Source organism: Notolabrus celidotus, chromosome 4 (assembly GCF_009762535.1).
Source record: "Notolabrus celidotus isolate fNotCel1 chromosome 4, fNotCel1.pri, whole genome shotgun sequence".
NCBI lineage: Eukaryota > Metazoa > Chordata > Actinopteri > Labriformes > Labridae > Notolabrus > Notolabrus celidotus.
This window is the reverse complement of record NC_048275.1, coordinates 35661266-35676271: the sequence shown is the minus strand read 5'-3', so window position 1 is coordinate 35676271 and position 15006 is coordinate 35661266. Positions and strand designations below refer to the sequence as shown.

General features: G+C 37.1%; 1 protein-coding gene across 1 annotated transcript in view; it reads left to right on the top strand.

Moving 5' to 3' along the window:
* vps8 (VPS8 subunit of CORVET complex) overlaps positions 1–12557 on the top strand; it is a 50132-nt gene extending 37575 nt beyond the window's left edge. The window contains exons 39-45 of the mRNA XM_034681871.1: positions 1202–1284; positions 2220–2300; positions 2638–2807; positions 2972–3140; positions 5553–5606; positions 7664–7744; positions 11895–12557. Of these exons, the coding sequence (XP_034537762.1) occupies positions 1202–1284; positions 2220–2300; positions 2638–2807; positions 2972–3140; positions 5553–5606; positions 7664–7744; positions 11895–12020 (764 nt within the window). The 3' untranslated portion in view covers positions 12021–12557. The remainder of the gene's footprint in view (positions 1–1201; positions 1285–2219; positions 2301–2637; positions 2808–2971; positions 3141–5552; positions 5607–7663; positions 7745–11894) is intronic.
* The last annotated feature ends 2449 nt before the right edge of the window (positions 12558–15006 follow it).

The following is a 15006-nucleotide window of genomic DNA, read 5'->3' as shown; positions in this document are numbered from 1 at the left end:
CTCTTTCAGACAGACTGAACTTTAAAGGTGACATATCATGCATAATTGACTTTTTGATGGTTCCCTACCTGAATTATGTGTCCCTGGCATGTCTACAAACCCCCTGAAAATGAAAAAAATCCATTCTGCCCCTGTTCTGATTTCTCCACCTTTCTGTAAATGTGTGTGAAACGAGCCGTTTCAGACTTCAGTGTTTTTGTTACGTAACAACAATATCCGGTCTGTCACGGAGTCAGAGCTCGGAGCTTGTTCAGCCCATAGACTGTATAAAATAATACTGAATCCCCCCTCCGTTTTTCATTACCTGCACAAATGTGTGCTAACAAGGAGCTTAGGAGGGAGGCATGCTAATTGTAGGCTGTCTTAATAAACACAAAGGTCGGTTTTACTCCCCACGTCTGCAGATTTGAAGATCTAGTGGATGATTTTTATTTATCATGGAAAAGTGCTAGCGCTAGTTAGCATAGCCACATTGCTACATGTTCGTAGCTGTGTACCAAGACACACGTCTACATACTGACAAATGAAACAACAAGAAACACTAAATCTGTGACCAATGGTTCATAAGGTCCTGCTGCAGGCGCCTCTCCATCAGGATCAGATTCTGGATCAGATTCAGAGGGTTGAAGTAACGCGGGTCTGTGTGGTCAGAGAGAAAACAGCCTGTTCTGAGCAGGGCTGAAGAAGAGGGGTTTACAGGCAGACCAAAATCTGATTTCAAAGTGTTTTTTTGAGCATTAACTTTGAAGACATGTTTTGAGGACCTCTTAGACCAATATATGTTGATGAAAAAAAGCGTAATATGTCACCTTTAAATCAAAATGTTCTGCTTTTTGATAGATTTAAATATGCTCCTATTTTATCCGACAAAAAAATCTAATTATTATTAAAGACAAAAAAATCCCAATATTTTTGTTTTTCATTCTGTTTGACTCAGATTTGATCAACATTGAGTATGATTTATATGAAAATGTTTTATTTAAATACTTTTGTCACGTGTCTGATAACTGCATTAAATTAACAGCTGGAAAGTGTTAATCTAAAAGGCTGTTAAAATGTCATAAAGTCAAATATCAGCTGTAAAGTTCTACATTAAAAAAATATATAAAACACATACTACTTAAGTGGCCATGGATCAATGTAATATTAATGTTGTGGAGGCTCTAACTAAGATGTTAAAAGTTGTATTTGTGTGTTTTAGTGATACGAGAGCTGACGATGAAGGTTCTCAACTGTATGAGCAGCTTTATTTCTCTCCCGGCCATCATCCAACGAATCCTTCAGGTGAGTGTTTTCACCTTTCTCTCACTCTCTAGTTTACATTTATTATAAATCTGATGTTTATACTATATTATATTATAGTTTTATATTATTATATTATATTGTATAATATTAGACTGTTTTATACTATATTATATTATAGTATAGTGTTTTATATTATATTGTATTATTTTATATCATGTTATACTATCTTATTTTATATTAATTAATTTTATTGTAATATACTGTTTTATACTATATTATATTATATTAGTGTTTTATATTATATTATATTGTTTTATATTATATTATAGTATCTTATTTTATATTAATTAATTATATTGTATTGTATTATACTGTTTTATGCTATATTTTATTATATTAGTGTTTTATATTATATTATAGTATCTTATTTTATATCAATATAGCATATTATAGTGAATTATATTATATAATATTATATTAGATTATTTTATATTACATCATAGTATGTCATATTATATTATATTATAGTATGCTACATAACATTACATTATATTGTATAATTATCATTATATGATGTTTTATTATATTATATTACTATTATATAGTATTTTTTACTATTCTCTATCTCTGTAAACAGACATATTACATACCCATATATATTTATTTATTTATATTGCTACAATCTGTCATAACCAAAACATAATCTCACCATGTCAACCTTTCACTACTGAATAACATTTTCTTTCTGTGGGTAATGACAACTATTTACACCATATGTAACATTTGTACATACCTTTTCAATTTTTATTCTTATTCATTTCTATCTATTTTTATTATTATTATTATATTTTTATCTATTTGTGCTCCATTATTCTTGTACTATTCTTGCTACTTTGTCTGTGTTGCTGATCTTATCTTAACTAAATGAATTCCTCTCAACGTGACATGCTGTGCTGCATCTTTGTGTCTGTCAGGACCCCGTGTACGGGACAGGAAAACTATCAGAAATCCAGGGACTCATCCTGGGTATGCTGGACACCTTTAACTACGAACAGGTGAGAGGTGTTTGTGTTAATGTGTGAGAGAGTTAGTGTTCTTCACTGAGCTGAGACTAGAAACCTTATTACATAACAAATAACAAAGTACATTCACTAAAGTAATGTAGACATGTGGAGTTGTCCTCTTGTACTCTAATTGGGCGGAGCCAAACATCTTCTATATTATAAAGTATAACTTGATGAGAAAGACAAAATAAGGGAGGCTGATCAGCACGGGCCCAACCAGCAGTTTAAACCCCCACCAATCAACTCCTCAGATCTTACCTTGCAGATGTGAATTTATTGGTCATTTTTTGGTAACTGACAGCTTTAAATAATGCAAATATTCTTTTAGACTCTACTTGAAACAACCACCAGTCTGCTGAACCATGACCTCCACTGGTCCCTGGCTCATCTTCATGCTGCAGTCACAAAGGGACTCCACCCCCGACAGGACTACTGTTACATCTGCCTGCAGCACTACAAGAGAAGGCAGGACTCTGTTGAGGAGATTATTGTGTTCAGGTAATATTAGACTGTGTTCAACTGTCTCTGGAGTAATAGACTCAAAATAATTGGTGTGTCTGTCCTCTCTTATTTTACAGTTTCAGTCGTCAGACCTCGGTGAATATGGATTGTTAAAGTTCTAAAGTACAGGTGCTAATGTGCCTCTCTGTGTATTTTGTCAGCTGTGGTCACCTGTACCACTTCCAGTGCCTGCAGCAGAAGGACTATTGTTGGGGCTCTGCCTCACAGCTTCAACAAAGGTGGAGCTGCTACAAATGTTCCTCCAGCCACGGAGGGAGGAGTGGGTCCTCTATTAAAGCAGGAAGACATCGCAGTTCATCCCTGGCACAGGTGAGTGGGTCTGTCCTATCAAAACATATAGATTAACAAGATGTCATCAATGTGAGGAAATACAGGACCTCAACTAAACATTGTGATTGACTTTTCTTATATGATTGTGTGACTTGGGAGAATGAGAGAATGAGAGGATAATGTTGGACCAAACCCTGATGTATAAATCACTTCTAAAAAAAAATGTTATCAGCTCAAATTATTATTAATGTATTTATTTTTTTTATTATTATTATTATTATTATTATTATTATTATTATTATTATTATTATTATTATTATTTTAATACTTTATTTATTTAATTATTTATTTATTCATCTTTATTCACGTTTAGAGAATGAAATAGAGAATAATGTTGCACCAAACCCTTATTCATAAGTCATTTCTTTAAAAAAAAAAAAGCGTTATTAGCTCAAATGATTTATTTATGTTTTGTTCTTTAATAATGATAATAATACATTTAAATTAACCAAAAACAGCAGCTTTAGATAGAAATCTTCATGCTGGTAAATATGCTCCGAGTCTCATAATGAACCTTGATTCTGACAGTGTTTCAATGAGTTAGCATGTAGTGTGGTAAAACAAAGGGTCATTAGCCTTTGCTGTCATAAAATGCCTGTTTTATCATTATTTATATGGCCGTTCAATCTCGGAAATTATTGGCAATTGTTGTTTATCATTGTCTGACAATGATTGGATGTGAGAATGGATGCTAACTTTTCAGTATTTCTGGGGTTACAAAATCAACTTCCAGCTGAGGAAAACACAAACAAACATGAAATGTACGCGCAGGAGGCGGGCAGAACGTCAGGACGGGATTTGATTGGTTTCATCATTTGGCTCCTGATGGCAGGGTTTCGTTGGTGTTTTCCCAGGTTTACTCCGGCTGTACATAGAGGCTTTTTTCCTGCTCTTTTCAGCATTCACACGTTAGTCATAATGCAATTAAGGTCAAAAATGAATGCATGAATTGTTTCCTTTTCTTTCACTTTTTACTACTTTATTTCTCTTTTTCATTTCTCTTTTAGCTCTTGCAGCCTCTGTTATAGAGGCTTTAACTTTAGAATAACTCACAGACAGCTTAGTGGACAAGTCAAAACTAATATACAATTTGCATCAATTGGAATAAAGAATGACCAAAGTACTTAAAGTTTGAGCTACCACCTATGATCTAAGCATACAGGTGCAACTGATTTGACCGATGTGGCAACCAAAGCATCACAAAAGCCAGCAGAGCTCTATTTAAGAGTGTGAAAATAAACCCAATAAGTTATATGCACGAAAGTTAAACAGATGGAAATTAGCTGCAGACCAGTCAACATGGTGGAGGACTCATCCGAGGGAAGTCCTCAGGTTAACATGTTGTCATATATCATATTCCCAATGCGTCGTCTCAAATTCTAAGAGTTCGTCAGCTCTTCTCTTTCTTTAGTTTCACGCACACAGAACCTGTATGAAACCAGAAAGCATCACACATGATGCTCCTGATAGTGCAAATACACTCAGCTGGGATAATGGGACATCGTAGAGTAATCACAATGATCTCAGAATAACTGCAGACCATAAGTATGTACACCTGCATATTTGTAAATGTTTCACAGTGTTCTCCTTTAGAAGAATCATTTTAAAAATATTATTATTAATATTATTATTATTATTAGTAGTAGTAGTAGTAGTAGTAGTATTAATTAACCCAAAGGCCAAAAACATAAAGTACACTTCATTCATTCGAATCCCAAACTAAGACAGTGGTAACAATTGTTGTTAATATGGTCTGTAAAATGGTTCAAAATGCAATAAAATGGAATTTTAAACATGCAATTAATTTCAATTGACCATTAAAATTCTGCAATGAATTACTATTAACTAGTGATTATTTGTAAAAGTGCTAAATGTGTCAGGTGTGTCCTCATGAGGAGAAGAACACAACTTTTCAAATGTTTGTTTGTTGAATAGAGGTTTGATCAATCTTTTCTGATGCATTCAAGGTGGTCAGGAAATCTAAGCGCTGATGAGCTTTTGTAGCAGATTTGTCTCTCAAAAGGATTTTTAAAATCCAGACCAGATTGTTAGCTGAACCTGCATGAAGAAATCTATTTATGGAATAATAATCATCAGATTGACATCCTGGCTCACACCAAAGGGAGCCAAGATGTCAATTCAGCAGTGTGCATTCCTCCAGTTTTTGCTCTCCGCGCTGCATATACCAAAGCCTGATTGATCAATACTACTGACACAAACAGAAACCAGAACACATCCCACTCTGAAAATCTTGAATACATTTTCATGCAGATCTGTAACTAGAGATGAACGTCAGAGGGATGTTTTCACTTTTATCATCCTGCTCTCATCAGCACAAAACATGTTATATCTTACAATCCTTACACGGCTCTCTTCTTCTCTCTGTCGTAGACTTGTGTTTCATCAGGGCATCGTGATGCAGGAGCAGAGGCTGACAGCACCATGGTAAGGTTTTTTCAGATCCAAAAAGCATGTTTACAACAAAACACATTTTGTCTTTCAGGCAAAAAGTCCTGTTCAAGTTTTTTCAAAATGTGACCCAGTTTGTAAAAAATGCTGCACAATGTGTCTTAAAAGTTTATTGGTAACACTTCACAAAAAGGTGATAAATGTCTGTGCAGTTACAAAACTGCTGATGAACTGATCAGTACACCAGAAATAATCTAAGAACGCTAACACACCATGAGGTTTAGATCCTGTGGTAAGTTCAATTGTAGTCTTTATTGAGAACCTTACTCAACAGATCCAGGAAGGCAAACAGTAACATACACAGATGAGTATTATATATATTTTAACTGAATAAAATAAAGTAAAGTATCCAAATTAAACAAAACATTGTTTGATTTGGATACATTTAACCAGATAAACTAATACACTCTGATGTTTGTGAAAAGAGAAATAAAACAAAAAAGCAGCAGAGAGAGAGAAAAAAGAGAGAGAGAGCTAAAACCAAGCGGCAACCTCCGTCCACAAGAATTGAAGCCAATGCGGCAGGCATTTTTCTTTTTTCAATATATGTAGCAGAGTTTAGAACAAACAAACAAAAGCAGTTTTCCATTAAAATCAAGCGGCAACCTCCGGTCTCAAACGATAAAGCCCATGCGGAAGTGTTAAAAACTGCAGTTCCTCAAGTGACCACTTGAGGCTGGCTGCAGAAACACCGGAAACCACATACACACCCATTCAAAGAAGCCGATCTTTACAGCAGAAATAAACATGTTTGCAGCCTGGTTCAAAAGAAGAGTGTAGTCTGGATAGCTCATTTCTCTATCAGCACACACTGCCGCCGTTGATTGGTCTCAAAACAGCGCTTCAGAAACAGATGGCTGACGTCAAGGATACTACGTCCATTATTTATACAGTCTATGCTTAAATAGTTATTGTTGTAACTTTTTATTTCTAAGATTGCTTTTTATTTATTCTTTGTAATTAATTGTAATGAACTTTTACAGCATGTCAAATGTGTGACTGTGTTCAGAGACTTTCGGTACCAGCATTGTCTGCAGGACATAAAACTTCCCAATGTTTGGTGCTCATGAGTTCACTCTTTGTTGCGGTGGAAATGAAACACTCAAGTGGAAAGTAAACAGATAATCATGATGGAATGATTCAATACTTATTAACTACGATCATACGAGGGCACCATCTAGTGTGATAGTAGTTTACTGAAGGAGACACAAAAACAGAAACTATGAAAACGTAAATGACTCAATAAGAAGTTTGGCAGGTTATTTAAAAAAGAAGAACTCAAGACCATCATAAAAACTCTCAGATATGTTGTTTATTTGTATCTAACAGTTGATTCTTTATTAAATAACAATCCTCTCTCCTCCTCTGACATCTGATAAGATACAGATGGTTCACGATCAGTTTGTTCCATGTAACGGTCTCATTTGTTCCCTGGTGACAGCACATACTTCTATGATAGCAAATATTCAGTAATTGGCCCACATGAACCAATCAGGAATTGGCAGCAGAGAGAGAGAAAAAAGAGAGAGAGAGCTAAAACCAAGCGGCAACCTCCGTCCACAAGAATTGAAGCCAATGCGGCAGGCATTTTTCTTTTTTCAATATATGTAGCAGAGTTTAAAACAAACAAACAAAAGCAGTTTTCCATTAAAATCAAGCGGCAACCTCCGGTCTCAAACGATAAAGCCCATGCCGAAGTGTTAAAAACTGCAGTTCCTCAAGTGACCACTTGAGGCTGGCTGCAGAAACACCGGAAACCACATACACACCCATTCAAAGAAGCCGATCTTTACAGCAGAAATAAACATGTTTACAGCCTTGATCAAAAGACGAGTGTAGTCTGGATAGCTCATTTCTCTATCAGCACACACTGCCGCCGTTGATTGGTCTCAAAACAGCGCTTCAGAGCCAAATCAGAGCCAAATCAAGCTGCATTTCCTGACTCCACCCCTTGTCTGTTTTTTGGCCCCTGTTGGAACAGCCCACTGTTTATGCTCTGACATTATTTCTGCTCTGGTTTTGTTGCGGCCCAGGTGGTGGTTGAGGCGTCATTGAACCTGCAGCAGGAACAGTCCTGGGATCAGCTACGCACTTTATACAAAGGACCGTCGAGGGTATGTTTCATTCTGTGTTTTTGTTTGTTGGATAATTATCAAGGCCTGATGTAGAAAATGAATGATTCATACAGTTTGTTTCCTTTTAGGATAAGAACAAATCGAGTAATGGAGTAATCTTTTTTTCATAACTTTGTAGTGTAAATGCTCTTCTGTAAATATGTGTTCATAATGCTGATAGCTTGTTAACTTATTTTTAAAACTTAGACCTTACTCTTAAAGCTATATTTATTTTTTCTTGGGGGGGTTGTGTGGGTTACATGTCAGTCAATCAATCAATCTTTATTTATATAGCACCAAATCACAACAAATGTTCTCCTCAGACTCTATCCAAACAGAGCAGGTCTAGACCGTACTCTATGTTCTATATATGATCCAGTCCCATCTTACAGACAGGACTCAGTCTGATCTCATCTTAATCCACCATGAGCAGAGCACTTTGCAGCATTTAGCAAGTTACAGTGGCAAGGACAAACTTCCTTTAACAGGCAGAAACCTCCAGCAGGACCAGACTCATGTTAGACACACATCTGCTGAGACGTGTTGGAGAGAGGGATAGAGGGAGATGAAGAGAGAGAGAGATGATAGTGAGAAGACGAGTAGTAGTAGTTGTAGCAGCTGGAGTCTGGCTCGTCCACAGCAGCAGAGATCCAGAGGAACCTACAAGACAAGGGAGCTCAGGGACTCCAGAAAGGTCTATGGTTAGTAACTTTAATGGGACAGGAAGAGTTAAAGTAAGAGACAGGGAGAGAGAGGAGAGAGACAGGATCCAAGTGTGTCAGTTCCCTATAGCTGTCTAAGCCTATAGCAGCATTACTAAGCTGGTCCAAGCCTGATCCAGCTCTAACTATAAGCTTTATCAAAAAGGAAAGTTTGAAGCTTACTCTTAAAGGTGACATATTACGCTTTTTTCATCAATATATATTGGTCTAAGAGGTCCCCAAAACATGTCTTTAAAGTTTATGCTCAAAAAAACACTTTGAAATCAGATTTTGGTCTGCCTGAAAAGCCCTCTTCTTCAGTCCTCATCAGAACACTCTGTTTTCTCTCTGACCACGCCCCCTCAGGAAGTGGCTGTGCCTCGGCTCTCCAGCACGTTGATCTAATGTTTACATGTTGGCTGAATATACACGGCTGCTCACAGATCACGTTACTTCAACCCTCTGAATCTGATCCAGAATCTGATCCTGACGGAGAGGCGCCTGCAGCAGGACCTTTCTGAAGGATTGGTCACAGATTTAGTGTTTCTTGTTGTTTTATTTATCAGTATGTAGACGTGTGTCTTGGTACACAGCTACGAACATGTAGCTATGTGGCTATGCTAACTAGCGCTAGCACTTATCCATGATAAATAAAAATCATCCACTAGATCTTCAAATCTGCAGACGTGGGGAGTAAAACCGACCTCTAACAGAAAGGCAGCAGGACCTTTCTGAAGGATTGGTCACAGATTTAGTGTTTCTTGTTGTTTTATTTGTCAGTATGTCGACGTGTGTTTTGGTACACAGCTACAGCTATGAACATGTAGCTATGCTAATTAGCGCTAGCACTTATCCATGACAAATAAAAAACATCCACTAGATCTTCAAATCTGCAGACGTGGGGAGTAAAACCGACCTTTGTGTTTATTAAGACAGCCTACAACTAGCATGCCTTCCTCCTAAGCTCCTTGTTAGCACACATTTGTGCAGGTAATGAAAAATGGAGGAGGGATTCAGTATTATTTTATACAGTCTATGGGCTGAACAAGCTCCGAGCTCTGACTCTGTGACAGACCGGATATTGTTGTTACGTAACAAAAACACGGAAGTCTGAAACGGCTCGTTTCACACACATTTACAGAAAGGTGGAGAAATCAGAACAGGGGCAGAATGGATTTTTTTCATTCTCGAGGGGTTTGTAGACATGCCAGGGACACATATTTCAGGTAGAGAACCATTAAAAAGTCAATTTTGCATGATATGTCACCTTTAAAAATAGAGAGGGTGTCTGCCTCACGGACCCTGACTGGTAGTTGGTTCCAAAGGAGAGGGGCCTGATAACTGTCAATAGTAATTCTACTAGCAACAGTGGAAGCCGGTCATTATGAGTTGGTGGAACAGCTTGAGGCTTAGATGGGAGATTAGATAAATTGAAGCTAAGTTAGTCAGGTGAGATTAGCTTCCTGTCAGTCTGTGAACCTGCAGTTCATTCTATTTCCAATTCTGAAAAGCAAATTGGCAAACAAAAGAACAGGCACTTCTCTTTTTTCAACATATGTAGCAGATTTAAAAACCAAACAAACAAAAGCCGTTTTCCATTAAAATATAGCAATAAAATTGGATTCTGTGTTGTTTTCCTATAATAGATTTTTATATTCCCTGATAAAAACGAAGAATCCAATCTATGTTAATCTAAAATGCAAAAATGCATGATATCTGTATGATTACAAGGTGAAGGTTGGTAAAGTTAGAAAGAGATTCACAGATTCGACCTTGATCATTGATTTTTTTAGTAGCATATCTTTTCGGCAGTACACTTTGTAGATGGTCTCTGCCAACTCACCTCACCACTGGCAGCGCATAGAGACTAATGTTATTTGCCCAACGCGAGAGATGGCCTTTATTGATGAAAATGACGTTGTAGCTGGTTGTCTGTCTTACACTGATGGGAAAGAGGTATATTTTGTGTTTTTACCACCTTTTGTTAACAAGTTATTTATCTGAGAAGGTTGAATCTGTGAATCTCTTTCTAACTTTACCCAGCTTCACCCTGTAATCATACAGATATCTCTGCATATTTTGCATTTTGGATTAACATAGAATGGATTCTTTGTGTTTATCAGGGAATATACAAATCCATAATAGGAAAACAACACAAAATCCAATTGTATTGCTATATTTTAATCATAGATTGTATAAAATATGGACGTAGTATCCGTGACGTCACCCATCTGTTCCTGAGAGCTGTTTTGAAGCCAATCGACGGCAGCAGCCATATTGGAAATGCGGAACTCAATCAGGCAGAGTGTGATGTAGTGTGAGCATAGACTGTAAATAAAAATGGACAGCGTTGCTCCGCCTCTTCCTGTTGTACAGTTCTGAAGCCAAAAAATCCCTCTCCTGGGCGCCGCCATTGTGCAGCCAGAGCCTGTGAAGCCACTGTAATAAGCTCCGCCCTACAGCGTAACGTCACAAGACGCTGTGTGTCCTTTGAAGTTTCACTCTACGGTGGCTGTGAATCAAAGGAAACAGGAAGTAAAACCCCGTTTTTTAAACTCTAATAACTAACGAAAAAGAAACTTTTCAGAAAAAAGAGGCCTTGGACACAAAACACTTAAATACTAACTACATATCACCACAGCATACGGATGTGACAAACATTCGTACGACGTGTATTTATTTTTTAAAGTTTGACGGATTTTTTGACCTATACTGCAGCCAGCCACCAGGGGGCAGTCACACTGCTGAAAGCCTCACCACCAGGGCCGTATCCGGCATGCTTGAGTGTGAGCCTCTTAGCCAATAGCTATGTGTTCCTGACCAGGAGTCACATCAGTCACGTCCTTATTTGGGCAAAACTCGAAATCTTAATATCTTCTGAACCGTCACGTTAGAAAAAAATTCACCCCCTGTACAGTGTGTGCCGATAGAGAGATTAGCTTCGTAGGGCCAAGCAGTTTTTTTTAACCAGGCTGTAAACATGTTTATTAATGCTGCAAAGATCGTCTTTTTCCCATTCATGTCTATGTGGTTTCTGGTTTTTTCTGCAGCCAGCCTCAAGTGGATTCTCGATGAATTGTAGTTTATAACACTTCCACATTGGCTTCATCGTTTGAGACCGGAGGTTGCCGCTTGATTTTAATGGAAAACGGCTTTTGTTTATTTGTTTTAAACTCTGCTACATATATTGAAAAAAAGAAAAATGCCTGTTCTTTTGTTTTCCGATTTGCGTTATAGAACTGGAAATAGAATGAACTGAAGGTACACGGACCCCTGGCTTCATCCAGTGTTAAACTCAGCAGTAGCATCACCTTCAACAATACAAACTATTGCACATTAGCATAAAAACAGGAGTACTGCATGTGTGTGTTTGTATGACCACTAGGTGGCAGACATGTATTCATCAATGTTTGATTGATCCTTTGTTTTCTTGTTCTCTGTTTTCACAGTTATCCATGCTTTCACAACTCTCCCACGGCCACAGCAGCGATAAGAAGTTGCTCCCAATCCCAGCCGATCTCAGGACGGAGAACTCCTCTCTGAAGCTCTCTCCTCCGCCTCTGATGGAAGACTAGCACTGGGCCTGTGTGGAGAGACGTGCATGTGTTGGAGTTTACTGCTGTACAACTAATGACGTGTGATTTAAAAAATGTTAATAATCATGACAACGAGTAAGGCTGGTGATTTTTATCATTAGTGCATGAATAATAAAACAGTGACCAAATTCTTACATCTAAAATCATTTAACAGCGGGCTGGGCAGATACATGTTGGCGGTGATGACGTGCCTTTGTGACTGAATGAACATTTATAGGGATCCACCACTTGTGATGAACATTACAGAACAGGAGACGGTTTCTTTAAATCCTTCAGGGATCTCGTGGCTATGAAGGAACATTATACTGTTTTTACAGGAAAAGTTTATGAGACTTTCCCTCATAATGTATTTCTAGCCAATAGAGGTTCACGGCTCTTGTGTGTATGAAGTCTGTGTTGAAGGTGTTCAATATTAGAGAGGAGAATTCTGTAAAAAAGAAAATGTTGATGCCTCATAAGTCCTTGTTTACTACTGTGATTCTTTTTTCCACAAAATAAACTAAAATCATTCCTTGATTTTTAAAAAAAATCTGAATAAACAACACATTTTATGTCCACATGGTGTTTGAGAGAGGGATAGAGGGAGATGAAGAGAGAGAGATGATACATACGACCACACTTATGGAAATGATGGATATGAATGCAGACTTGTTCTAATCTTGAAAATGATCTACTGAACCCTCACTGCCCCTCCTTTGGTGCTCCTGCTGGTCCAATCGCAACATTTGGATGAAACCACCTGAAGGGTCTGGGTGCCTTCTTTAAGCCTGAAGGATGAGCCGCAGCTTTTATTCTTGAGAAAACTTAAACAATCCAATCTTCCCTCTCAGCTCTTAGTGAACTTCTACAGGAGCACGAAGAGAGCGTGGTGTCATAGCGGTTATTTCATGATGCTATGACACATTTTTAAATCTAAATGTACCTGAAACCAAGGAAGGGTTTTTGGTTTTAAGCACAGGAGTGCATCATTCAAAAAAAAAAATGGGCTTGTAGGATCATAAAAATACTCAAGGACATATTTGGTGTGAACACTGAGGCTATTGTGAAGAGAGGATTCACCTCTCACTGAAGCTGAACTCCTTGTCAGTCATTTGTTGAATCTTTGTGTTGAGCAGTGTTGTTAACACCTGACAGATCTGAATTCTTGCTGTACTCAGCAGATCCTGCAGAAGGCTGAAAGTATTAAGTGTCTTCTGGTTTTGTTCTTTTGAATGGATTCTCTGTGTTGCCTTCAGGGCGTCGCTTTGTCTTAATTGTTTGTAAAACTAAGCTCTTTTCTAAATCCTTCATCCCCTCTGTGATTAAGATAAGATAAGCTATTCTTTATTGATCCTCCATTGGGGGGAAATTCTTTTGTTCCAGCAGCTTACAACACGAGACAAGGGGAATCCAACAATGTACTAACATACTTTAAAATATAATAACAATAATGATAGTAATGATAAAGGTAAAATAAAATAAAATAAAACATTACAGATGTATTCAAACTATGTACACTTATATCTAAAGAATACATAGTGAGTTCAGTTATTGCACAGAAAAAATTGTACCAGGTTAGTTAAAAAACACAGTATGAAAAACAATGTGATTGAGATGTGGATGGATACAATAGTTTGTCAGTGTGAATCAGATACAGTGATCCAGGAAGACAGAGACATAGTCACACAGTAACTGCCATGTAGTGAAGAGAAAGATGATAACATGACTAACGGGACATTGTAGTGCTGCTGTTAAACATCCTGATTGCAGATGGGATGAAGGACCTGCTGTAGTGCTCCGTCCCATTAGATTGTTGAATGCTCCTCAGGTTACTTAGATATATATTTCTACCTGACTGAACCTTTCATCTCTTATTTTACTGATCTTTTATTGATTTATCCTGCCTATCTATTTATTTATTAATCTGTTTGATACCAGATTCTTTACTTCATATTGTAGCTTCTGTGTATAATTCCTAGTTGTTTGTATGTCTCTGTGTTTTATTTCTCTTGTTTTTTACAAGCTGCTCCACATAAATTGCCCCTAGAGGGATTAATAAAGTTGTTTGCAGTGAATTAAATTGGTACACCGGTCACACAGCAGAGAATCTGAGAAACTTGGCCAGGACAGACGAGACTGCACAAAGGTTTGTGAGAACAGAGCTCCCTAATGTTTGTGTTGACATAGTGGAACTATGTTATCAAGGACAGAGACTGTTTGCCCTCCCCCAAACTCACACACACACACACACACACACACACACACACACACACACACATTTACACATACAATATCCTGTAAATGCAATTACAATTGTGTAATAACTCTTATTTCAACACAGTCCCATCAATCTGCATCTAATAAGACAACATTACACTTTAAAGTTGCGTTCCGTGCATATGCCAAACTGGAATTTGGCTTGTAGCACAACAATTCCTTCTATCATCTTCTGTGGGTTTTGGGGGAGGGCAGAGATGAAGGAGTGAGTTGAGGTTATCTTTAACCCTCTGTAAGCCTGAGTAAAACACAATGTTTAAGGTCTTGGGATTGACAAAAGGGTCTCTACTTAAACCTGATATAACTATGTCATTTAATGAAATTTAAATATTTTAATCAAGTTCAGTATTAATTAAAAATACTAAAAATTGACACGGTATAATTACCACTTGTTAAAGCACTAGAGAGGAAATATGGAGATGAAAACCCACTGATTAAAAAAGGAATTATCTCCTACATAATAAAATAAAAACTGGAGGTTTGAGTCAACACATATGTTGATGACAATACTTATTTTATGACCTTATAATTAAAATCTATGGGGAACAAAAATGGTCAATACTTTAAACTGTTATAAATATATATTTTTAAAAAAACTAAATTATAACTTAAAAAAATAAGTCAGTAGAAATGTTCACCTTATTTGTCACAATGAATATGAAAAACAGTGTTTAAAAATCATACCCTTGAAAAGATAGTTTTTGACAGA